General features: G+C 39.1%; 1 protein-coding gene across 2 annotated transcripts; it reads left to right on the forward strand.

Annotated features, from left to right (window-relative positions):
* Positions 1-360: 360 nt before the first annotated feature.
* me3 (malic enzyme 3, NADP(+)-dependent, mitochondrial) lies at positions 361-26,040 on the forward strand. 2 transcript variants are annotated; one of them, XM_088352375.1, is made up of 15 exons: positions 361-498; positions 573-742; positions 3,277-3,462; positions 9,183-9,316; positions 11,180-11,329; positions 11,668-11,743; positions 13,406-13,671; positions 13,742-13,851; positions 16,440-16,537; positions 17,235-17,348; positions 17,409-17,514; positions 18,913-19,055; positions 21,328-21,501; positions 23,654-23,752; positions 25,803-26,040. In XM_088352375.1, the coding sequence occupies exons 3-15, from the start codon at positions 3,286-3,288 to the stop codon at positions 25,962-25,964; spliced, it is 1,809 nt and encodes a 602-aa protein (XP_088208501.1). In that variant the 5' UTR covers positions 361-498; positions 573-742; positions 3,277-3,285; the 3' UTR covers positions 25,965-26,040. The 2 variants fall into 2 exon arrangements, with proteins under 2 accessions (XP_088208501.1, XP_088208502.1); XM_088352376.1 differs by having other exon boundaries at positions 365-742.
* The last annotated feature ends 244 nt before the right edge of the window (positions 26,041-26,284 follow it).

Here is a 26,284-nt window from a genome sequence, read left to right on the forward strand (position 1 = left end):
TTTCATATTTTCAATTAGTTGTCCTTTGTTTGTACATGATTCAAATTGAATCTTTTCTTCCGGCGCCGTCACGAATGGCAGCCACTCCAGCAGCTCCCGTGTTATTTTCGATTGTTCTCGATTGTTCTCAGCTCAGGGATGCTGCTGGAAATGTGAATTTCCCTTCGGGGATGAACAAAGTATCTATCTATCTATCTATCTATCTATCTATCTTAAAAGTATCACGTGTTGACGTTGACAAAAAAGTGATTTGTTTTAAATGTACGCACATTGCCTTAACGGGAACGTTGACCTGAGCAATATGGCCGCCGCCTAGGCATGCCAGTTAGCGGTCAAGTACAGCGCCCAGACGTATGTTCTATAGATATATGCGTCTTGATCTCTCTCAGCCTTAGAGTTTAGGTCGGGCTTATAACGATGATTTTAAATTGAACACACTGGCGCTGGACATAAAGAGCGTTAATATAACAAGAATCCATAGATAAACATTTACGAAATGTAAGTGGGAATTGCAAAACAAATCAGACATGGTGCAATCCGACTCTGGTACCACTGACGTATCTTTTCCGTAGAACATCTCTCCAGTCAATGTCAAACTGTTTTGGATCAGCCTCCTTCCTACCCCATAGCTCCACCTCTACAATCCGCTCAAACTGAGAGGATCGTTTAAACGGGATCGAAAGGCGACGCTGATGAAGATAAGAGTCCACACACACGACGGATTTACATCATTAGTCTGCAGGTAAAACGGAGGATGGAGATGAGGGTTAGCTTAGCTGCTTGCTAGCAACATCTTCTGCCGAAAACATTCTACTCTTTTCTATTTGTACCGATTGAAACAGGGTCTCAAATCCCTTAGTGTGTTCAGTTCATCGATGCTGTGCAGAAAAACGAGTTTGATGTACAAGTTCAAGGACAAAAACACCCAAAGAGACGGGTTGTTTACACGCGTAGGTGTCAATTACGATGTTTTGGTTTCATGTTCTCTCTTTGGAAAATAGGAGTGGGCGGGTCAATCCAAATATAAATTTTATCAATACTAAGAAAGTACTTGGGTCGAATTGATACTTATGTCCTGGAACTGATACGTCGCTCCTCCACTATTTTACCTCTAAGCGCCGCTCCTCTCTCTCACCTAGCGCCAGGTCCACTATTTTAGTTTATGGCTAGGTGTGTGACTGACAGGCCCACTTTTGCACCTCTCCCTACCTGGCCTGTTACTGCTTCCAGATTGTTAGGCAAAAGAGAGCATACCTGTCAACCTGTACGTTTTTGCTGTGCAATGTATGTTTTTTATGCATTTTAAGACGAGTACGATGTACAAGGAAATCTGTACGGAAAAACACAAATTTGTCAATGATGGGTACCATCCGGTATACACGGACTATCATGAAACGGCAAATCAATCAAGTCTAATGAGTTCGCCGCCGTAGCCTCTATCTCGGTATTGTTTGTTTCGTTGCAAACGAAGAGAGCGGTTTGATGCTACTGTGCGCAAGCGTCTGCCGCCTGGGTATTTCCCATCATACACCATTCTGAAAAAAATAAAATAAATGGTTTATGATTATTTTGTATTTTGTACAGGAAAATACGACAGTTTGTACGGGCATGGGGATGTGGAGGTTGACAGGTATGAGAGAGGGTACATTTCTTGACTTGAGACTAATATTTTAGTCTAAGGCTCTTTTATCTTAAAGCGAAACACAGTCTTTGTTCGTGAATAAACTAGTGATGTGTCGTTTGAAAAGTGCTCCGTCAATCGGCTCTTTGAAGTGAACAGTGAGAGCCAGTATTCTGCCATATTTTCCTACTCGGGCGAATTTTCCTACCAGAGGCTGATGGGACTATAATAGTATTGTAGCATTTTCATTATTTGCGTGTATTTTATGTAAAATATATTTGGAAACACATTCATTGATAATTGATTGATAGTGTTGATGGGTTCAATAATATTAACAAAGTATTTAAGGTGCGTGCAAGCCAGGGAAAGTCAATGCTTCTAAAGTTTAATTTATGTGTGAACTAAGCTACTGCAAATCCAAACTCATCATGTAAGCCTCTATCTTTATCCATTTTACTTGCTTTCATTAAAATAAAGGTATTTTACTCATTACCGATATGTACTGGAGTTGTATAAGGGGCAAATAAGACACACAAAAGCGCCATTTTAGTGGCTCGTAAAATTTATTTCTTTGCAAAGATGCCCCGGGTGTTCTACCCTTCCTTGCTACAGGGAGAGAGTATTAAATATGTGTTATTAAATATATATTATATAAAATACACGCGAATAATGAAAATGTTCTATCACTGTTACCTTCGAATCAGCTTTGGGAGGAAAATTCGCCCGAGTAGGCAAATATGGCAGAAGTCCGGCTCCCCACCAATCAGGTGCCGGTTCCCCTCAAGACACTTTTTTTTTCTCTTTCGATTGAAGAAGTGTGTGGTTGGTCAGGATGCATGGCGTCGTCTTTGAGAGTGCAATACAGAGGAACAATTTCAGTCTAAATTGGTTTAAAGTTGAATTATAAATAGATAAAAGTTATTTTATTTAATCAAAGTGCCGCTTTAATATATAAACCAGCTCTTCCTTCTCTCTCACACAGTGCTGTGGCTGACAGAGAGACCTTTAGCAACCCTCCCTAACTGGCCTGCTGCTTCATGGCAGAAAGGACAGAGGGTCAAATCTAGCTAAAAATGACAAAGGCAAACGGGTAGCGCAGCCCTCTGTGGACAGAAAAGGACAACACCAGGTGTCTTTTTAGTGGTAACGTAATCTGCTACTGTGGCAACACCGCATATTTACATAAACACAAGAAAGAGAGCGCGAGAAACCCTATGCGAGACAATTGACTATTTGCATTGCTGACTTTATTTTCAAAATATTGTCCAATGAAAGGTATTTTAGTTCTCTAGATGATATTGTTATACAATATTTGTATTTTTGTTACAATGCTGCCTTTTTTGCTTCGAACCTCTCTGCTTTTTTTCCTGAAACAGTTGTAGTAGAAACTTTTCTATCTATTTTGCAAGGTAGTTATTTAATATAGAAAAACTATTTTAAGTGCCCAAAATTGTTGTGCTGTGTTTAGTTTTAAACTCTAGAGAGAATGGGTTCAATTATTCAATGATCATGATATTTCCAAGCAAAAAGTATCGGATATGGTATTGATCGATAATACCATGTATTTACTTGCATCGGATTGATACCAAAAATTTCCAGTATTGTCCACCCCAATTGAAAAAGTGCTGCGCGTTTGTGTGTTTGTTTGAGCGCAGGCAGGCAGCATGAATTCCCTCACAGGGAGAGCGGCATTGCGTTTATGCAAACGTACAGCGACTGCGGCGGCCGGTGGTTTCCCCTTCCAGGCTGTGAGGGTGTGCCACGACGGGGGGAGCCGCAAAGGGAGCGTTAGCACCAGGAAGAGGGGCTATGATATCACTAGGAACCCCCACCTCAATAAGGTGAGATAACGGAAAATCCACGTAAAGCCGGCGGACATTTGTTTCAAACGCACTACTTTGGCTTAACCTCCTAAGACTTGGCGTCCTCATGCGTGGACATAAATGCACGTTCAACAAGAAGCTCTGGTCTTATGAGGTTAAAGGGACAATGTGTATTATTTCACCTCAAGATGTCTCTGTGTGGTGTTGTGCAACTGAAAACAAATTCTAAAAAGCACAATGAAGAATATAAACTACAGACTAAATGTGACCAAAACACATTATGAAAAGCACTGGCTGACGTGCATAAGACAACTATAGTCATACTCTACATACAACTGCCTTTTATAGAAAAGTGGTAAAAAGAAAGCCCCATCTGAAATAAGCCTATATGGCGTTTGCGGGAAGCCACATTGGAGACGGCAATAACATTTGGAACAAGGTGATCTGTTCAGATGAGACCAAAATTAATCTTTCTGGGCTGAATGCAAAGTGTAACTTTTGGTAAGAGAAATACTGCACATCACCTAGAAAACTCCATCCCAATGTTAAACATGGTGGTGGCAGTATCATGCTCAGTTGTTGCTTTTCTTCAGCCGGGACTGGGAAGATGGTTAGAATTAATGGGAAGATGGATGTAGCCAAATACAGGGCGATTCTGGTTGCAAATCTGTTGGGAGTCGTCAACAGACCAAGAATGAGGTGCAGGTTCACATTCCAACAGGACGACGACAATAAACATAAAGCAAAATCTACAAATTAATAGTTTGAAACCAACAATATAAAGGGGTTTGAATGGTTAAGCTAAAATCCAGACATCAATCTCATAGACTAGATGATTTTTGGACAGATCTGAAATATGCTCTGCACAAAAAAATACATTAAACCTTAAGGAAGTTGAGATGTTTTATGAGGAAGAATGGGCAAATATATATGTTTTGAGATGTGAAAAACTTAGATACAGACTTACTCAAAAAGGCTTGTGGCTGTGATTGTAGCACAGGAGGTTGTACAAAGTATTAACTCAAAAGAGGCAAATGTTTCTGTTATTTTTTCTTTTCATTTTTTGATTTGTTAGCACAATACATATAACGTTGAATAAATTTGGTTTCTTTTCACAATTATGTCTCACATGTTGTAGATTCGGAGAAAATGTTTTGTTTTTCATCTTTAAGTTTGAAGCCTGAAATATGGCAATAAGCCCAAAAGGGGCTTGTGCGGCGATACTTTTGCTAAGCACTGTATAGTAATAGTAGGTTTAAAGCAGACAATCCTTTATTTCTTAAAGTCAAACACTTTGGCCAAACTGATCCTAAGCAAACATCCACAATGACTCATCAGCGGGTTTGAGAGGGTGATTTTTCCCAACCTTAAATTAAACAGGAAACACCACTCCCTTATTTTTGATGTGTTCAGCAGGACTCTGACTAATTTGCCCTTTTTTTATTGGTTTTACTTGGCACGAACAAGGTCACAGTTCCTTCTCATCTCATCGTTTCTATGATGACTCACTGCAAACAGCCTGCGACAGGAAATGTGTATGCAGATACTGAGAGGGTTTCATGATTTTGTATCCTAAATAAACTTGGTTTCTAGGTTGCTTTCACACAACTGTCTTATTTACAAATATTGACTAAAAAGTTAAACTCCACAACAACTAATCAGATAACACCTATTTTGTGAATGTCTGTTAGCAGAGCACTGTACCGTATTTATTCGTGTAATACATACATTTCTTTACCTAAATTGTAAAAAAAAGGATGGGTTTGGGTTTACATGAGATTATATTACTGTCTTTGTGCAATGATATATCTGTCGTAAATAACCCTGACTACAATTGCAATAAATTAAATGCTATGGGTCAGAGCACCGAATCCTAACCACTAGACTACCAGTTATATATATGACATACGAAAAGGCATTCCATTTTATTTCAATATAGCACTATTTTTATTCACATACCACTGACAAAGGTTAGAGAATTTCAAAAACAGAAAGTCGTCCTGAAAGATACGAATAAACTCTGAAAAGTAAGATGAGGGAAACAACTCTTTGGTGTATCTGATGAATGGGACTTTGAAGGGCATTCAGTAAACTGTAAGTTTTCCGTTAGTATTGTGTTCTTAGGTTATGTTGTCAATAAATGATTGTTATAATGGTCAATTCCAAAACTCAGTTTCAGCTGAGAAAATTATTTTTTTCATCGATTTTTAATTTTAAAAAAATAGCGGTGTGTGTTATACACGAGTGCGGGTTATACACGAATAAATATGGTAAAAAAAAAATCCTGACCTCAAATGAACCAGACAAATTCTATTAGGTTTACTCCATTTAATTATTGCACAAATGTCATGAACATGTGACTATGCAGCAACCACTGAATGAAACTGATGAAAAACAATAACTTGTTTGGGAACATTTTTCAAAGTACTTTTCCTTTCAAGAAAAATTGTCTTAACAGTAGTAATTTGAAGTGTGAGTGGATGGTTCTGCACGTCTGTGACAGGTTGGAACTGTTGCTTGTTTTGAGTCCAAATAATTCACCTCACGTCATCTACTGGCAGTGTTGGGCGCAAGACTGAAAAACACTAATTAGTTACTAGTTACTTCATTTAAAAAGTAATTGCATTACATCCCCCATCCCCTCAGATTACCTGCATCCAAAATTGGTGTATTACTCTGAAAGTAACTATCCGGTTATTAATTACCGTATATACTCACAATCTCGCATTGAAGCTGACCCCGGAAAACTGCTGTAAAGTAGCCGCTAGAGGTAAAATCTTGGGCCCAAACCCGAAGTTGTAGACAGTCAAAATCACCCTTTCACCTCACAAAAAGCAAAAAGTAAATCCGGGCTTGCTTCAGGCTCCGTCCCTCAAATCAAGTTAATTGGGCTGGTTTGGGCTTTCATACTCGCGGGTTTGTTTAGGACCAATCTTACCTCTAACAGCCACATAGAAAAAGAAATGGAACAAAACGTGTTCACCAACCTGTGCAAGCAGTGAACCCTTCATTATTTCTTGACTTGAAGGCTTGTAAACAAGCACTTAGCTTAGATATTCCAGATCTATTTATTTTCTGGGCTCTTAACCACTTGAACATCTCCCTTTTCATTTCTAAGTAGTGTTCAAGTTGTTTCCTTTTTTTCTTTATTACAAAAATAATTTTACAAATAAAAATACCAAAAATCAGCACACTTTTAACGTTAATTCTGTGCCCACTGATCTTGTTCCTGCATAAGACGCCTCCCTCTGCACTTGCTGCCTATCATTAAAAATGTAGCGTTTACCAAATTGTTCGAATTAGTTATCTGACTCCATTAACACAACACAAACTTCATTCTCCTAACAATGCATGTTTTTTTCTTAATTTAGGGAAAATATTGACAAGAGACAGGCATTTCCACATGGGGGCAGATTAATTTTCTTAAAGTATTTAACTGAGTGAATTCCATCGAATTTAGACGAATTATTGTCGAGTCTCCCTCTCACGATCTCCCATCTCTCTTCTTGACCGGTGCGTCACCAAAACACCCGCCCCACCCCCCATGGGGCGGGTCAGGTGCCAGCTTCACCACCTACTAGCTGAAAGGCGCCGCCAAGTCTAAAGGAATCTCATATCAGCTCAAAACAATGCCAATCGTTTATCATAACAAGGCTTAATTCATATCATTTCAATTCCCTCGTCAGCGCCCTGCTATCAAAATTCCCCAGCCAAAACACTCCACACTTGGAACGGCGCAACCTGTCCTCGAACTTCAGCCTCCTCTGTGAAAAATCTTCATTGCATTCAATAACTGTAATTTGTAAAATCCCTTATAGTCAATTAAATAAAATTTAAAAATCCTTTAACACCCACCCATCTTCTGCGTTGCTGTCGGATTGAGGGTTGAATGTTACATCGTGAGCGAAGGAGAAACGGGGCTGATATAATTCATGATTTGCTCTTAATAACTAGCGGAATAACATATTATGTTATAACGACAACTGAATTACAAAATTTTATTAATAACGCGTTACACCACTTGTTACAGAGTAAAGTAATTGCGGTCCAGGAGCACGTTCCTTTGTATATGGTCTACTGGTAACCCTCTGGGAAATTGAGATAGGCCCACCAAACAAATTTGAAAATGCATCTGAAGGGGTTAAATATTCTAGCGCCAGCAGTCACAGGGCACTGGGTAACATCGGCAAGTGGTGGGAGTGAGTTGAGCCAGTCGCACCATTGGACAGAAAAAATAGCATCCATATCACACTCAGCTGCAGGCTGGCTGCTCAACAGACACAACACATCCGTCATTTCGCCGTTTACTGATTATTTTAAAGCAGATTACCTTAGTTTGTATTATTGTTTTAGACAAAGTGACATCTTTATAAGTCTTTGGTTCATAAAGTGGGGGGTACTAGTACTGCTAGGGGTACTCAACGACACTTGATAAGTTTAAAGTTTAGTAGAGACTCAAAATTAAGAGAGGAGACATCGATGAATATTGAACTTGCGAGGAGAACAGGAGAGGACTGTACAAAAACGCTCAAAATACCAAATTCCATCTCTGTTCTCATAGATGTATATACGTGTATGTATGTATGTGTATTATATATATATATATATATATATATATATATATATATATATATAAAACAACATTTTATGAAAGACCCTCAATAAAGCAATTGTTAGGGGGCACTTGGCTAACTAATTATTTACTGGTTGTACATGAATAGAAAAAAGGATAAGAAACATTGTGTCGTGTCTCTGAAATTGATCAAAACAGTTGCGTTTGTTTTATTTTTTCATATTCCTCAAATGTAATAATAGTCTACAGACTGTTTAAATCAGTAGTGTCATGATTACTGATTTGATCCACCTGTGCTCGCTCATTTGGCGCCAACCGCCGTGGGTTCTGATTGGCTCCCTGTCCCGACTTAAACCCAGTCCTGTCAGTCCCCTGTTGTCAGTCCGTCTGCGAACTTCATTGTATACCAGGCAAGCTTTTTTCGACCCTAAATCCCACCTGTCCCGTTTTTGCTCCCGTTTGTCTCCGGCTACGACCCTGACCACGTCTGCTTTTCTGTCCCGGCTTACGACCCTTTTTGTCCCAAACTACGTCTACTCTCCCGTTCTGGCTTACAACTCGTTTCCGACCCAGACCCCGCCTTGCTCTCACAGTCCTGGCTACCAACCAGTTTTCCCGTCCCTGACACCACCATCGCTCGCTACGGAAGATCCACTTCCGTGTTCAGATCACAATCAGAGTACGAGACCGACTTGCTTACCGCGTCCAGCAAACAGCAGATCGTGGGCGCAGCCCTTCCTCTTTCCTTCAATAAAACTTGTGGTAAACGCTACGCAATTGGGTCTAGTTTCCGTTCTGATCCTAACAAGTACTGCTTCTTATAACATATTAGTACAGGACTGTCTTTACAGTGCATCATGTATAACTACCATGATTGGTTTGTCTTCTTGAATTGTTTTACTCTCTTACTTGATAATATAATTGACTTGACTGGGATTTGACAAAACAAATCAATCCTCTCAGTTTCAATAGTCAGGCTCTGAAAAGAAATCCCTACACAATTTGAAATGATAAAACACAACATGAATCAATATGACATATGTATTCTATGAAATTATTTTGGACTTGCTGTACCTACACAGGGATGGAAGTCTATAATTTGACTGCGCAAAAACATCAGGAAGCACTCACCGTAATTAAAATGTGACTCATTTCTGTTGCGTAGGGTATGGCTTTCACCCTGGAGGAGCGCTTGCAGTTGGGCATCCACGGCCTGTTGCCACCTTGCTTTTTGTCCCAGGATGTCCAAGTTCTGCGCGTCATGAAGAGCTATGAGACACGTGTCAATCCTCTGGACAAGTGAGTGCACAACTTTGAGGCCACAAAAAGTTCAAACTGAGGCAAAGTGTAAAGTGGAAACACCTAGAATTAAATAGAATCATTCCATATTTTCCGCACTATAAGGTGCACCAGATCATGAGTTGCACCTCCCCATAAAATTGTCGTTTCTCATATAATTTTCACACATAAGACGCACAGCACTATAAGGTGCATGAAGTTGAGACTACAGTAACAGATACTGTGTTTATCCTTGAACAACCGTTTTTTATACACTTAGGGCTGACCCAAATCCCAAAACATTCTATGCAACAGAATTTGAACCTGGGTGGCGGCAGTGAGAGTGCTGTCGCTTACTCACTAGACCACCATTGACACAGAGGAGATATGAAGAGGCATTAGATATTATCGTATTATCAAGGGATTCTTAAAGTGAGCGATAGAGCACAGAGCTTGTTCAAACGATTTACAATAATAAAGCTTAAACTTTATTTTGGTAAAGAACTATTACACTTGTAAATAATAAAGGCTGCATATTTTGAAAGGCTCCTCCCGGGGTTCGTACAGGTGCTTGTAATCCTTGAAAATGCTTACATTTTGTTGTGTTTTCAAGGTTCAAAAAGAGCTTAAATTTTAGTTGAAGTGCCTGTAAATGTTTGAAATTGTTGCCTTGTTTCTCTGCAGTCTAACTAGATAGACCAAGCATTAAACGGAGAAAAATAAAACAAGTCTGCTTAAGAATTACGCTGACATACCTGCTCTGGTGACTTCGCTTTGCCATTGCATTTCTTCTTCCCTCGTGGTTAACAACAGCTGGCATTAGTTTGTGCGGCATTGTCATGTAATGGGTCATTGCCCCTTATGTGTTGCACCCAATAGGACATGTGCAAAGATCAAGATGCTATTTTAATGAACGATTGTTATAAAACAAAAAAATACATACAATTGCTTAACGTGGAACAAATCCACGCACAGCATGCAGCAAAGTATGCAAAAAAGAGATCCACCTTTTTACAATGGGAGAGTCAGCTCTCTCCAGTCATATAAAAGGTAATTTCCGCAGATGAGTATCTTAACTATGATTTTTGTTTTTGTTTTGTTTTCTCCTAACCGTTTGCTGCATGCTACACCGAAACAAGCACTATGAGATGTTGTAATAGTGCAAGGATTACATGTCAATTGTGGACATTATTATAGGCCATCTATGAAGGCAGCATTTCCCAGTGTTTTTGAAGTGACCAAACCGCATCTCGCCTATCCTTTCCTAGCGTTAAATTGTATGTGAAGAACTTCCAGCTTCTCAAAATGTAACATATTACCGTAATTTTTACCCAACAACTAGATGTGTAGCGATTTCTCAAAAATATTTACACACCTATTGGTCAGATCCACAAATTAAGTCAAGATCTAAAAATCATATATCTTGATAAATGCACATGTAAGATTAAAAAACGTTATGTCAATCACAGATATATTTTTGAACCTATAAGACGATTGCAGCAATATTTGAGGACTTGAAAAACATGTGTATAAATCACGAATATATTTCGTGGATCAGAAAAACAGTTCGGCAAATATTTTTGAAAAAATCTCTTCCCACACTGCCTACACATAAGCACTCAGCCCCAAATGGCGATACACTGGAAACAAAAAATTGATTCACACCAGATTTCTTGTTTTAATGTTACTAGAGAAATTGGAAAATTGGCTTTGAAGGTCTTCAAAAAGTGCTTGAATTTGGCCACATTAAAAAGGTGTACGGACCCTGTACTTTATTGTATAATAATTAACTATCTGCAATCAAATTTACAATATGAGGTTTTGGTTCATAGATCAAATTCCGAGAGGCTTTTCCTTGTTTTATCATTTGTCCGTCTTCTCCAGGTACATTCTGCTGATGACTCTCCAAGACAGAAACGAGAAGCTTTTCTACCGCTTGCTGACGTCTGATATCGAGGAGTTCATGCCTATTGTCTATACGCCAACCGTGGGCTTGGCCTGCCAGCAATATGGCCTGGCCTTCAGGAGGCCACGGTAAGATTGGCAAACGCCTTCTTTTTTTTTTTCTAGATAATGACTTGAGATGAGCCACCAGAAATGTTGCAATCAATTCAGTGCTCTGACTAACTTAAAAAATAAATACCTACAAGTTTATGCCATATACATAAAAATAAACTGTCTGAGCTTTTCACCAATTGCTACTAAAATGAAGTTGAGTGGTGCACTGGTTTATTAAACAATTGGCAAAAAACTCAGTTTTTTAAACGCCTGTTTAATCTGCCCGCTCATCTGAATACAACTTTTTTGTAACAAGTTACACGACAAAATATTTATTGTTTTATTATTTTTGTTTTTTTTTATGTAATTCACAGAGGACTTTTCATCACAATTCATGATAGAGGCCACATTGCAACCTTGCTAAACTCCTGGCCGGAAGAAGACATAAAGGTACATTTCATCCTGTATTTCCATTTGCCTCCATCTAGGCCCTTCATTACTTATGTCTTTACAGTAAGTTTTTGTTGTTGGATTTTTTTTAATTTAGTTTTTATTTTCAATCATGTTATAACAAACATCACATCACAAAATGAACAAATCACAGAAAGGAATAAGGATGACAGGTTGAAACCAAAAGCTTATGAAATCCCGTCCTTAAGAAACTTTGAATTCTTCTTCTATTGATCTTATATACAAATGATCATATCTTACATAATTAATAACTATTTATTGTTAGTCCATTTAAAAATTATCACATTGTTTGTCATAATATACATTCTACAATTCATAGAGACAACCCAAGGAAATACAAAAGGCAGTTTATATATGTTGTTTTCATTTATTAAAGCACAAAAAAATCAAAACCTATGTGAAAAAGTAATTGCTCCCTGAACCTTATAGCAAGTTGGGCTATCTTTGGCAGCGATAACAGAGTTTTTTGCTAAGCTGTGGAGGAATTTTCGTCTACTCTTGCAAAATTGTTTCAAATCTGCCTTATTGTAGAGATTTATAGCATTAAATGTCTGTTAAAGATCACACCTCAGCATCTCACACGAAATTGAATCTGGACTTTGACCTGGCCTCTCCAGAACCTTCGTTTTGAGCTATTCCAAAGTGGACTTGCTAGTGTGTTTCGGATCGTGGTCCTGCTGCATGATCCAAAAGTGCTTGAGTTTAATGGCACGAACCGATGGTCGGACATTCTCCTTCAGGATCTTCTGGTAAACACCAGTATTTATTATTCTGTCATCACAGCAAGTTGTCCTGGTCCTGAGGCAGCAAAGCATCCAAAGACCATCACACTGTCACCACCATGCATTATGTTTTTTGTGAAATGCTGTGCCATTTTTACAAGGCTGCAGAAGTTTAAAAAGTTACATTTTTGCCTCATCAGTCCACAGAATGATTCTTCAGAAGTATTGAGGATAATCGATATGTTTTTTTGCGTTTTTCCCAGGGAACTCTCCCATGAATGCCTTTTTGTGGCCAGCGGCTTTCTTATAGTGGAGTCATGAACACTGACCTTAACTGGACTGCCCTGTTCTTGCCTTTAAACTCTAACACTTTTGGATAATGCAGCAGGACAATGATCCAAAACACACCAGCAAGTCCACCTCAGAATAACTGAAAAACTAAGTAAAGGTTTTGGAATGGTCAAGTCAAAGTCTGTATTCAAATCCAACTGAGATGCTATGGTGTGACCTTACATGGGCAGTTTATGCTAGTAAACCCTCTAATATGGCGGATTTGGAACTATTCTGCAAAGAAGAGTGGGACAAAATTCCACTCCAGTTTTCTGAAAGACTCAATACTAATACAACTCACTCTTATGTTCAGAGGGCAAATTACTTTTTCACATAGGGCCTGATTTTTTTCCGCCTTATTTAATGAAATCGACGTTTCAAAACCGCATTTCTGCATTTTGTATTTCCTTGGGTTGTCCCGTGTGATACTAACATTGATTAGATAATCTGAAACGTTTGTGAGTGATAATTATCCCAAAAAACAGGAACGGCCACCGTATCCCGAATTTCTGTCGACAAAGTCGACTAATTGTTGCAGCCCTAGTCTAGAAGTGCTTGTATAAAGAGGTACCACTGTATTTACACCCAGGCCATCGTGGTAACAGACGGTGAGCGAATCCTCGGACTAGGCGACTTGGGTAGCTACGGCATGGGCATCCCTGTAGGGAAACTGGCACTTTACACAGCCTGTGGCGGAGTGCGACCGCAGCAGTGCCTCCCCGTGTTGCTTGACGTGGGGACCGACAACCAGAACCTGCTCAACGACCCCCTCTACATCGGCCTGAAACACAACCGAATCCGAGGGAAGGACTACGATGCGCTCATCGACGAATTCATGCAGGCCGTGACAGACAAGTGAGTCGGAGAGACGGCGATGATGAACAGATCATCTCACTGTCTTGCGCGTTTACCTGTTGCTCTGCAGGTACGGTATGAACTGCCTGATTCAGTTTGAGGACTTCGCCAACAGCAATGCTTTCCGCATCCTCAACAAATACAGGAATCGTTACTGTACCTTCAACGATGACATTCAAGGTAGCTTATTCTTAATTGCTAACTGCCAGTCTATTTTCTACACTTAAAAAATAGTCAATGGCAAGAAACTGTGCTAATTTAAGTATCATTTTCTTATTCTAACTACATTTTAAAGGGACAGTGTGTATTATTTGACTACTAGATCTTGCTGTATGGTGAAGTGCAACCGAAAAGGACTAAAAAGCCCATGCAAAGATGCAAACTACTCAAAGTGACCAAAACACACCATTTTACCTCATTATTTGGCCCAGCCTTTTTGCGGTTTTTGGTTACCTGCAGCAACAAGATGGCGGACAATTATGTCAGCTCCCTTTTAGGTGAAGCTCTTGTTATGTACTATAAATGCTAATTTATCTACCTATTTTAATAAACACACGTCTATATAATAATAATAATAATAATATGATAGTTCATTTATTTTTGCTTATTATTTAAGTCAATATAATTTTTTTGTGAATTGTTTACTAGGAGGCTAGACATTCGTATAAAATTACTGTCACTTTAACCTATTTCTATCATAAATAAGAACACAATGTTATTTTAAAATAAGGGTGTTTGTTCCCTTTTTATAACACCGATGCTGATACTGTCATTCAAAGTAACTCTGAAAGTCGTGAATACCAATACCAAAAACTCCTGGTTTCAACGTGCGCGTAGGTCGAGAAATATGTTTTTATTTTGAATTACATGAGGCTTACATTGAAGGAACTGACATAATTTACCCCAAAGAATTTTGTGAAATGATGGGCTAAAATAAAATGAGGAGAAAAATTATGCTGTATGGTCACTTTGAATCTCCGTAGTTTTTTCTATTCTTACGTGTGCTTTGTAGCACTCCACAATACAGCGACATCTAAGGTTCAAATTTTACTCAGTGTCGCTTCAAAAACTGTGTAAAAATATATGATAAGATTGCTAATACTTTAAATGAGCATAATTTTCTAGTTATCAAATAACATTTTTACTTATGTTTTAATACCACGTTATTTCAAAATGATGCGATGCTCAACTTTTAGTTGTTATCTATAGCAAATGCTGGTGCCAAAACCACTAATATTCAAGATTTCCTTCCTTCTGGAAAAAATGACAGGTATTTTTTAAATGTGGGGCGCACCATTTTAGGTGTCCTTAAAGGAACTGTACAGAATTAGGAATTTTGTAACTCTTTTGCGGCATCTTCTGTCTTGTGCCATCATTGCAGCTTGGGTCAACTCACTCATGATGCAAGCACTTGCATTTATTAGACATGCTTGGATAAACTCTTCTTTTTTTAATCCTTATGGGGTTTGGGTTGGTGTTTGGACTTGAGGCAGGCATTTTCTTACTTTCACCATTTTCATATTACACTGACAAATAGAAATGAAAACCCAATAAGAACCTGTAGTGCTGCTAGTGTGACCAACATTTTGAACTTAATGTGTTCCACATCCAAACGGATCTGCTAAAAGTAAGAAAAAAGCAGAACAAGACAGTGGCAAATAGAACATAAGGGCTCGTTGAACTCTGTTAGGAATTGTTGACGAATACTTAACAGTGAAGGTACAGTCAGGAATGGTGGGACGTGACATCACTAGCCTCTGTTTTACTGATGATATTGCCGGATTGGCAAAAGACGAACAGGAACTTGGAGATCTGGTCAATCGCCTGGATGAAGCATCAACCCAGTATGGGATGGAAATAAGCACAGAAATAACAAAAGTAAGGGCCAACAACCCACCACAAACATAGCCATCAACCACAGAGAGCTAGAACCTGACACAAAATTGAAATAGCTTGGAGATGTCATATCAGAAAAGGAGTCTGAACCGGAAATCATGGCCAGGATAGCTCAATCCACAGCACTTGCTAGACTTAAACCCATCTGTTGGGACAACAACATAGCAGTGAAATCAAAGACCACACTCATGCAAGCGCTGGTTACTTCCATCTTCCTATACGCTTGTGAGACATGGACTCTCACAGCAAAACTGTTAGCCCATGTGACATACAAAACGATGGGCAGCACCATCAGAGGGCATATTGAACCCTATGATTAACTCTAGTCAACTGTCCGCGGATGGAAACTTCAATGGTATGGTCACGTCACGAGATCATCAGGAATGGCCATAATTCTCCAGGGCACGGTCCAAGGAGGCAGGAACTGAGGTAGACTGAAAAAGAATTGGGCCAACAACGACAAGGAATGGACTGATGCCATCTTTGCCACAACTCAAGAACAGGCCAGCGACCATCAACAGTTGAAAAGGCTATCCATAGTTGCGTCCTCGTTTGGTGCCCCGACAACCCATACGGTTAAGAGACTCTTGAACCGATTAACTTTTAACTTTTCCAAGACACCTCAAACGATACACCCCACCTTTAAAGATATATCTTGTCATTTCAATGTAATAATCATGCTTAATATTTGGTTTAAATTATCACAGTGTATTGTTCCTCTCATTTCTAATTACTTGTTATTTGGCAACTAGAGTCTGGCCAATTTTGGCATCGGTATGCATGACATTTACAAACTGGCTGGTCCTGTTTTCTCCTCGAGAGTTGTTGCGTCTTGTAAAAACAAAACAATCTCAACCTTTCTTCTCCCATAGGCACGGCTTCTGTAGCGGTGGCAGGGCTGTTGGCAGCTTTAAAGATCACTAAAGACAAGCTCTCATCCCACACCTTCGTTTTCCAGGGAGCTGGCGAGGTGTTTTTTTCTCTTATTCTGTCTACACTGAATTTCTTAAATAGTAGTTAAAGGTGTTCCTCCCCACAATTATGCAAATATGTGGCAAAATGCGTGAAATGGAGACTAAAAGTTCACCCATCTAGCTTGTCTGCTGTAGAGCTGTGACATCATTGAAGGAACACAACACTTTATAAATGGCGAATCTCATTAACACAACATGTGAGGCAGCTCAGAAACAGACAGCGATTGTCGTGAAAAAAATAATTGAAAATGCTTGAATTTTAGAAAACGTTAACATTCTTTGTGCCATGTTTTCTTCTCCAACAACTACCATATTATACTCCATTATCATGATTTCTTCAAAAATTGCCTAGGAGACAGTAGGGAGCGCCAATGAGCTGCATAAGACTCCAAAACTGTCATTTGCTGACCCCAACCTATGTGGATATTGCATTAAAATGGACATCTATTACTAAAATAGTCATTTGCCACATTAATAATGTATTCAATGTATTTTTGATAAGTTTTGCGTTATCTTCATTGAAAGAAACTGCTTTTTCTTAAAATATAAGTACAGTTATACGCAACCCCAAACTTTTGAACGATAGTTTGTAAATAGATTTTGTGCAAAAATCATGGACTATTTCTTCACATTTTGCATGTTTAAGAATTCGGGATTACTTTTAGTAATTAATATATGCTCTTCCCCCCTCAGGCCGCTCTAGGGATCGCTCACTTGCTGATGATGGCCATGGCTAAGGAGGGCTTGTCTCGAAAGGAAGCTGCCAAAAGGATCTGGATGGTAGACTCCAAAGGTCTTATCGTCAAGGTAACGCATGCATGTATGTCTTGAGAGATTTTTTCTTAAAGAAAAATGCTTCTGATACAGGGGAGAAGTAATTTGAACCACGAAAAGGAGGAGTTTGCGCATGAGCACCCCCACCTGAAGACCTTGGAGGAGGCCGTGCACACCATCAAGCCCACCGCAATTATCGGTAAGTGGGGAAACCCAAGCTAAAGGATGTCAACCATTGTTGTTCCCACAATCACTTGTAATGTCACTAACCTTGGGCTATTTTCAATCCCGCGATGGAAAATCTCTTCATGTGATTTCTTTACCCTTTCACACAAGTTGCTATTTATCTACCTCAGTTCATAATATCACTGGCAGGCCATGTATTTCACACCTAGGCCTTTAGTAGGCTGAAGCAATCCAACCCTCAATAAGTGTTTTACGGCTATAAATGATATTTTTCTTCACCTTTTCGTTGTGATACTTCCATGACCACCCCCAATCAATTATAGTTTGTGAAAGCAGAGATGTTTCCCTACGCCTTCTAGAAGGCCCTGGTCCACCAACCTGAAATATTATTGGCTAAACCAACAGCTTGATCCACACTTGTGAAGGCCTCCTGATAGATTTGTCACCCTGATAACAAGCAAAAGCTAGAATGTGATTACATGCTTAAATATACAATTACATGTATGATGTGTAAACTGCCCCCCAAAAAACCTGGCTCTGCATTTTGGTTCTGCCTGATTCAGCAGCTTTCCCGGAAAGACATTCTACTTCCTCAGGCTAGAACAAGTTTTGTCAGCATCACAATATTTCACAAGCAATCAGGTAGATCACTCTGAAGGTGAAAATGCCCCCAAAATTGACCTCACACCCTTGTTTTTTCCCAAAAAAGACATTCACCTCTTACAGCCCGGAACAACGTTTAATTTCAACACAATATCTTGCAGACATTTAGAAGGGTTGACTCGTATGTGAAAAAAGTCAACAATAAAAAAGGTACAGTCAGCACTTTTAGTTTTGCTGACTCAACATTTTTTTCTAGATAAAACAATCCACTCTTCCAGGACAGAACAACCTTGAATATCAACACCATATTTTCCAGGCAGACAGACAGTTGTCCCAAGATGTGAGCGCCCCCCAAAAAGCTAACTTCTTTTATGGTTCTGCTGACTCAGCAACTTTCCCAGAAAGACATTGTACTCTCTCAGGCCAGAAGAGGTTTGGCCAGGATCACAATATTTTACAAGCAATCAGGTAAGTCACTATAGAGGTGAATGACCATGCCAAAAAGGGAAGCGCCCCCCTCAAAATGGTTTTGTGTCTCAACATAAGTCATTCTCCAATGGCGCACAGCCATTCTTGTTGTGTTTTATCTGTATTTTGTTTTTTGTTTTGTACATGCAGATATTTTCTTTTTTTTTTTCTCTTTTAATATAAAGTAAACAAGGATACATTTACCAAATTAACCATTTAAAAGAATAATCAACTCAATTTTTTTTTTAATGTTGTCGCATTCATGTTTTTAAAGAACAGCAAGCATATCTTAATACAAAGGGTGTAAGTATCGTACTGCTCTGTTTTGCTGGTCTTGTAGGAGTTGCAGCCATTGCAGGCGCGTTCACAGAGACGATTATCAAGGACATGGCGACGTACAACAAGCGGCCCATCATCTTCGCCCTCAGCAACCCCACAAGCAAGGCCGAGTGCACGGCAGAGCAATGTTACAACCTCACTGAGGTGAGATCCCTTACTCAGGGCTCATACGGGCGCTTGAATTCCTTGAAAATTATTACATTCTAATGTTGGGTTTTTAAGGATCGAAAATACTTGAATTTTGGGTGGAGTGCATGTGAATGCTTGAAATTGTTGCTCTATTTCTCAACAAGTCTGCTTAAACATGACACCGACAGTGCTCTCTGGTGGCTTTACTTTGCCATTGCATTTCTTACTCCCTATTTCTGTAACCTTGACAGGTTTTCATCATAACACAAACATGGGAAGAACACACTTTTCAAAACAATAAATCGTAACAAATTTAGGAGACGCAATATATACAGTAAGGGTGCTTGGAATCCTTGGAAATGCATGAATTTGAATGTGTTTCCTAGGTTTTAAAAGTGCTTGAATTTTGGGTGAATTTCTTGTAACTGCTTGAAACTGTTGCCATGTTTATCGGCAGTCTGACTCGATAGACTACGCATTAAATGGGAAAAAATGAAAGCCAAAAAATAGAAAAGTTCATTCAAGCACGTCTTAAAACACACATACTCTATCTAAATGAGCAGACTGGGGCTGCAATGATGACACAAGCTAAAAGATGGCGGCAGAGAGTATAAAATAGTTCCAAATTCTGTACAGCTTCTTTCAACTTTAGGAGAATTGACTTTCCTTGGCTTGCACCAGGGGTCAGCAATAAATGATTGGTGAAAAATTAATGCCATTAATTGCGAACAATTAATGGAATGGTTGCTTAAACTCATAAATCCATTTATTGCAAAATTTAAATAATTATCAATTATTGCGACCCATTAATTGCGAAAATATTCGGGTTTTTTGTTAGTCGATTGCGCCAACAAACGTGCAAATTTTCACGCCGCGCGAGCATTTCCTATGCGGTCAAGGTCACATACACGCACAATCGGGACAGTGCATGCATACGCGTAAGCTACTGTGTTTTCCCCATTATAAGACCCACCCTGAATATAAGGCCCAGCTTTTTATGAGAAATGAAATTCAACCTTCCTGCAAATAAGAGGCTCATATTACCTATGAAAATTGTAGATATCAACGTTATTTAACAACGGCAATGCTTTTCTAAGAAATTTTTAGCGAAAATGTATTACTTTTGCACATATTTTTATTTCAAAACCTCAATTTTTGACGATGATTTTGAAGTAAGGCCGGCCTTATATTCGGGGAAACACGGTAGCTGTACGTACGTAGTGTGGTTGCAAAGCAGCTTTTTATTGGTCGGGACAAAATCGGGCTTGTTGATTGGCTCACGTTTTGCCTCAAGCACGTACGTCGTGGATGCACATACGCACACGTTGTACACCACTACTACTACTAAAAGTAAAGATTAGAGGGACCAGTTTGTTCGACCATATTGACACGGCTAGAAATCCAATAAATCCAATAAATACCCATTAATTGGCCTCCTCACACGCACTTAAATATTTATTTTTTTTCCAAAAATCAATTACTGATGACCCCTGGCTTGCACCCACCTTAAATACATCGTCAGTGTCATCAATAATAATAATGATTACAATAATTTAGCTTTAATTATTATTATTAAAGATATAGTAATATATTATTTATTCTTGTTCAGTGTATTTACCATATTTATTTGTGTATAATGTGGTACACGCATTTTCTTGTACTCTAAACAAAACTCAAAGTCTGCGTTATACGTGGGCTTTTAAGGTAGCTGGCTGGTACATTTAGATTCCTTAACTACACGGGTTGTAGGGGCACCATTTCCTGGGGTGTGTCCTTTGCAAGTACAGCCTGGTAGCGCCCATCCCTCATGACCATATTTTGCACATCATCTGATGAGTCTATCACTATTGCTGTCCTTTTTTGCATAACACTGGATACCACGGGATTCAAACCTCTGGGTGGCAGCAGCAAAAGCACAGAAATTTAGCCACTAGATCACTAATGTTATAGATGACAGAGGAAAAGGCTTTAGATGATATTCAGTGTAACACTATGTTTACTCACGGTGCCACCTTGTACAATGTTGTAATGGAGGATTATGGGAAAGAATTTAGCCAAAAAACGTACGTGAGTAGAGGTAGTGTGATGAGATCAAATCTATTTTGCTGTGTCATACATAACCCTTGTAGTCTATCACTTTCACCACTGCGATCTGGGTTCAAATCCTGTGGCATCTAATGTCGTGCAAATTTGGTCAGCAATATTTTTAAGTGGTCAAGATGAACTCGATTCCATTTAGGGTAAGCAATCTCAATCCAACAAATTCTTGTTTTTGTTTTTGGATCAGGGTCGCGGGATCTTCGCCAGCGGAAGCCCGTTCAACAAGGTGACGCTGGCCGACGGACGCACGTTCTACCCGGGCCAGGGCAATAACGCCTATGTCTTCCCCGGGGTGGCCCTTGGCGTCATCGCCTGCGGCGTTCGCCACATATCCGATGACATCTTCCTGACCACTGCAGAGGTTCATATTTCAAATGTTTAGGGAGTTTTCTGCACTGTAAGGCGCAGCACATTTTAAGGCGGGACCCTTAAAAAAATTGTCATATATTTTTTTATAGATTAGGCGCACCGGACTATAAGGCGCATGAAATTGACAGAAAGGGCTGCCTTGTGTACGGTACATACTAATGCAAGCATTAGCAAACTAATGATGCAAGCATTAATATGTACAGCTGACCAAAATCACATATGTGGCGATGAAAGTGCAGACACATAACCTGGTGGTACAGATGACATACAAAATGGCTTTTGTGCTTATCCTATTATCACACTCTTTTATTCACAATGCCAACAACCCCTATTTGCATAGGGTATTCTGATAGTTAAACCAGGGGGTTCCGAGGCCTTTTTCTGTGAGGGTCACATAACTTTACCTTTTTTCGATTTGGGGCTGTGGTCAGTTTGTAACAGTAAAAGTGTGTTTTTATGATGTGTTAAGGTGGTTGTCACCAACCTGCGACTCGAAATCCGCATGTGGCTCTTTAGCTCCAACCTCGTGGGTCCCGGGAGCTTTTTTTTTTTAAAATAGAAAAAGTTGGAGGAGGGATATATTTCTGTGTCATAGTTTTCTGTAAGACTAACCTGACACAAACGTTCTTTGTTTTGTTTTGGTGAGGAGCACCCAAGCGCAGACACACGACTTGACTAGAGTTTATTTTCGGGCGAACAGAATTAACAAAATGTGACATGCGAGGCGGGGAGTCACAAAAAACACAATCTGGAAATCTCACGGCTGGTAAAGTTAAGGAAGTCCAGAATAAAATGACAGGTATATTTGGGCAGGTGATCAAGAACATCAAGGGCAAACAACAACCTGACCTCTTTTCCTGTCGGCACAGTCCTTATTCCTAAATTCCTGATTAAAGTCAGGTACAAGTGATGAGAAACAGATTTGTGGTCCTCCAGTTTGTCTGCCTTTTGGTTCTTTTTGTCTACTGTAGGATGATGCATCCTGGATCCTAACTATTCCGAATGTTTTCCAACGCTTCAGAAATGTTCAGAATCCCCGTTTTCTTTTCATTTAAAATTAGGTTTATATTTGACTTTTTTTTCCAGGCATATTTGGGTTTGTCTTTTATGGGTCGGTTGCAGCTCTTTCAAGTTTTTTGGGTTATTGGTCCATGTTTTAAAGTAACAGGATGTTACGTTATATGTGTGTATAAAATAGTTATTAAGTAATACTTAATTATGAAGATATTTCATAACTTTTATTGCAAAAGTCCAACTTAATCATCAAATGCAAACACACATGTATAAAAAGAAAATAACAAATTTGTAGCCGGGCCGTAGTTTGGCCACCACTGGGTTAAACCGTGTCTTCATGTCTTCATCCTTGCGTCATTACATCTGCACTAGATTACCAGTGATACAGATGAAATACTAAAAGGCATTTCATTTTATCTCATAATCACACTATTTTTACTTACCATGCCAGAAACAAAAATTTGCATAGTGCATTTTGTTCTGCATTCTGATAGGTTAAACCATCTCTCCACTTCTTCACCTGTGCATCCGAAACATTGGGGCTTAATATGTATGCACGCGTAAGAGTTTGTAGTATTGTGGTGAAATCCTTTCTAATTTCCTCCTTCTCTAACACTTGTTTGTAAAGAAGTGGATACACTGTTTAACCTATTAGAATGCACTGTGCAAATTATTGTTTCTGGCACCGTGAGAAAAACATAGTGTGTTAATGACATAAGGTCTAATGCCTTGGTATATGTCATTTGCACAGCTGGTAGCCTAGTTGTAAAATGTCAGCATTTTCAGCGCCAATACTCTTCTTCGATTCCTGTTGCATCCAATGTTTTGCAGTTTAGGTCAGCATTGTTTATTGATCGATCATTGTACAGTCTTTGCTAAAATCTGGTTCTGTAAATCCTTGTGTTACAAAGCACACCTATAATTAGTCTAAGCATTTCCAATCTTATCCACTTTTTTGTGCGGTATATAAGGCGCACCGGGGTATTAAGGGGACTTTCTGACCAAATTTGTTTTTTTTAGGTGCGCCCGCCTTATAGTCCTGAAAATATGGTTCTTGCACAAGTTGTTTTTCTTTTTTTTTAATGGGACTTTTGTATGATAACAGTTTTCCACTGTGTTGGTTTTGCCAGGCCATCGCTGACATGGTGACCGAAGAGCACTTGGCCGAGGGGCGTCTCTACCCTCCTCTAAACTCCATCAGGGAGGTGTCCTTCAAAATCGCAGTCAAGGTTCGATTTGAAACAGAGACTTCATTCAACTGCAAAGTCTGTTACAAAAGAACGATTCTCAACCGCCAGAAATGAAACAGTTTTAATAACTGACGTTTGTTCTTCAGACTGCGTGCATTTAGTTTTGAATATGTTTGTCAGGCACAGTCTGGCATAAAGCCCAAGCTCTCTTTTTGTAGAAAAATATATTCGTATAAAATGTACAATGCATGTCAACAAAACTGTATTGAATGTTACGTGAATCTTACCGGGGCGATTCACACTTCGTTTTGTTCAACCGTCCGACGTGCTCTTTAAATGTTTGTGCGTCACCGAGCGACTACCATAATACACTAGGTCTGATTTGCAAACTTTGCAAGTAGTCTTTTCATTCACTATATCCAGGCTGAAATGTGCATAAACTGTAGAGGTTTTAATCTTCATATTTGCTGTTGACGCCACTATTGCTGTATAATTCTTATCCACGAAACAGATGCACAAGCATGAGAGACTCTCAACACAGATTATATTCATGCAATGATGCCTCACTCTTTTGGAAAAACATGTCTGGTGACATTATTTGACAACAGAATTCATTGTCGACTATTTCTAATATCGATTTTTGACGTATACTAAGCGTTGCAACCCTAATTGTCATTGATTACAATGTAGTGTACATTCTTTGCAAAAACATTCGATATTGATATAAAAGAATGTCGATATAAATAGTCAAACATATTTACAAGGTAGTGCTTGGAGACTGACTGTCCTAAGTTGTAAGACCAATTTACTTTCGTTATAATAGTGCAATGAAAAGTAACACAATAACAAGTCGCAGCAACAAATTCCCAAATAAATCAATAAATAAGGTATTATTATCTAATTTTTCAACTCAAGTGGCAAGATGTTCAGTATATTTTTCTTAAATCTTGCAAGCGGTTTTACAGTCATAAACCCCTTAAGAATATTATTTGGATATAAAATTTGGTGTAAACTTTAGGCAAAAACTGTATTATTAGAATTAGAATTGGGTTTTTTTTTCATTGATAACAACGTAGTGAACACTGTTTAGGAGATGAGACATGGCACTCGAGGATAAACGTGTAATAAAGGCTAAAAGAAGAGGAATGTTAGGATACATAGGCAGAAATATTAACAAGGTAGTGTTTTTTAATTATTCAAACTACATTTGTAAAGTTCTATAAGTTAATATTTGCCGTCAGCCAACAACACACTACAGTACAGACGCTGCCCTACTTATGAACGAGGTTCCGGACGATCGTTCGTAAGTTGAATTTGTTTGACAGTTGCTTCAGTGCTATATTTTCTATGTTTAAGGTTTATATAAGTATGTTTAAGGCTTGTATAAGTAACCTGTATTGTTTTGTACTAAAAAATGAACATTTCATAAAATAATATGCTCTATAAAGATAAAGTTAAGTTTAACTTACTTTTGGAAGATGCGCTTCAAGGCGACTTCCTCCTCCGTGGTAGTAAGTGGACAAAAAAAAAGCGAGTCAACCATTTTCTCAACCGCATCAAGCTTTCTTATTCCACTTTCGTTTCAAAAGAAACGGCTCGCCTCTTCTCTACACTTAACACCAACCATATTGAATGGATGCACAAGGTATTAAAGAATAAAGTTCTTAGCGCGCGAAAGATACAGTACACGTATATTTACACACAAACTAGAAAGTAGAAGCTGGATTTCTTCTTCGGAGTGGATGCTGGGTGACCTCTCACAGCCCCACCACTCGCTGGCAGCAGCGGAAAGGAACACTACAGTAATGTCCTGTACTCATAAACAGGTGCACACAATACAAAATCTAACTTACAGCAATTTTTCGACATCCCAAATAAAATGTTCGTATCTACCGTTTTTCGTAAGTCGAATGGTCGTAAGTAGGGGAGTGTCTGTACTGTAATGGTAGACTGTTTTTTGTGGATCTTGGAAAATTGATGAGAATTTTTGTAAATAGAATGTGTGCACTTGTACTCTGAAAGGCACTAAATGCTGGTTTTAAATAGGCTGTTTTGGGTCGTCTAACCACTTGCCTTTTTTTGATTCCAGGTCGTCAACTATGCATACAGTCACAATATGGCATCGGTGTACCCGGAACCGAAAGACAAAGAGGCGTTTGTTCTCTCTCACATCTACAGCCCGGACTATGACTCGTTCACACTGGATACGTACGATTGGCCCCAGGAAGCTATGAACGTGCAAGACGTGTGATCGATACATCTCCTTTGAGTACCGTATTTTCCGGACTATAAGACGCACCCAACAACCCCAAATTGGTCAGAAATTTGATAACGCATCTTATATGCTGCAGAATATGCCGGATATGATTGGAAATTGGAAATGCATATGCTAATACCAGGTGTGCGTTATTACCATATTTGTGCAATGATTGATCGATCGATTAACATCGCTGAACAAAATCGTAAAACATTGTCTGCAACACGATTCAAACCCGGGTCGTTGTGGTGAAAGTGCTAACGTTTTACCACTAGACCACCAGTGGTACAAACGAGATCTGGAAAGGCATAGTA

Source organism: Urocampus carinirostris, chromosome 14 (genome assembly GCF_059441175.1).
Source record: "Urocampus carinirostris isolate Australia breed hairy pipefish chromosome 14, RoL_Ucar_1.0, whole genome shotgun sequence".
Classification (NCBI taxonomy): domain Eukaryota; kingdom Metazoa; phylum Chordata; class Actinopteri; order Syngnathiformes; family Syngnathidae; genus Urocampus; species Urocampus carinirostris.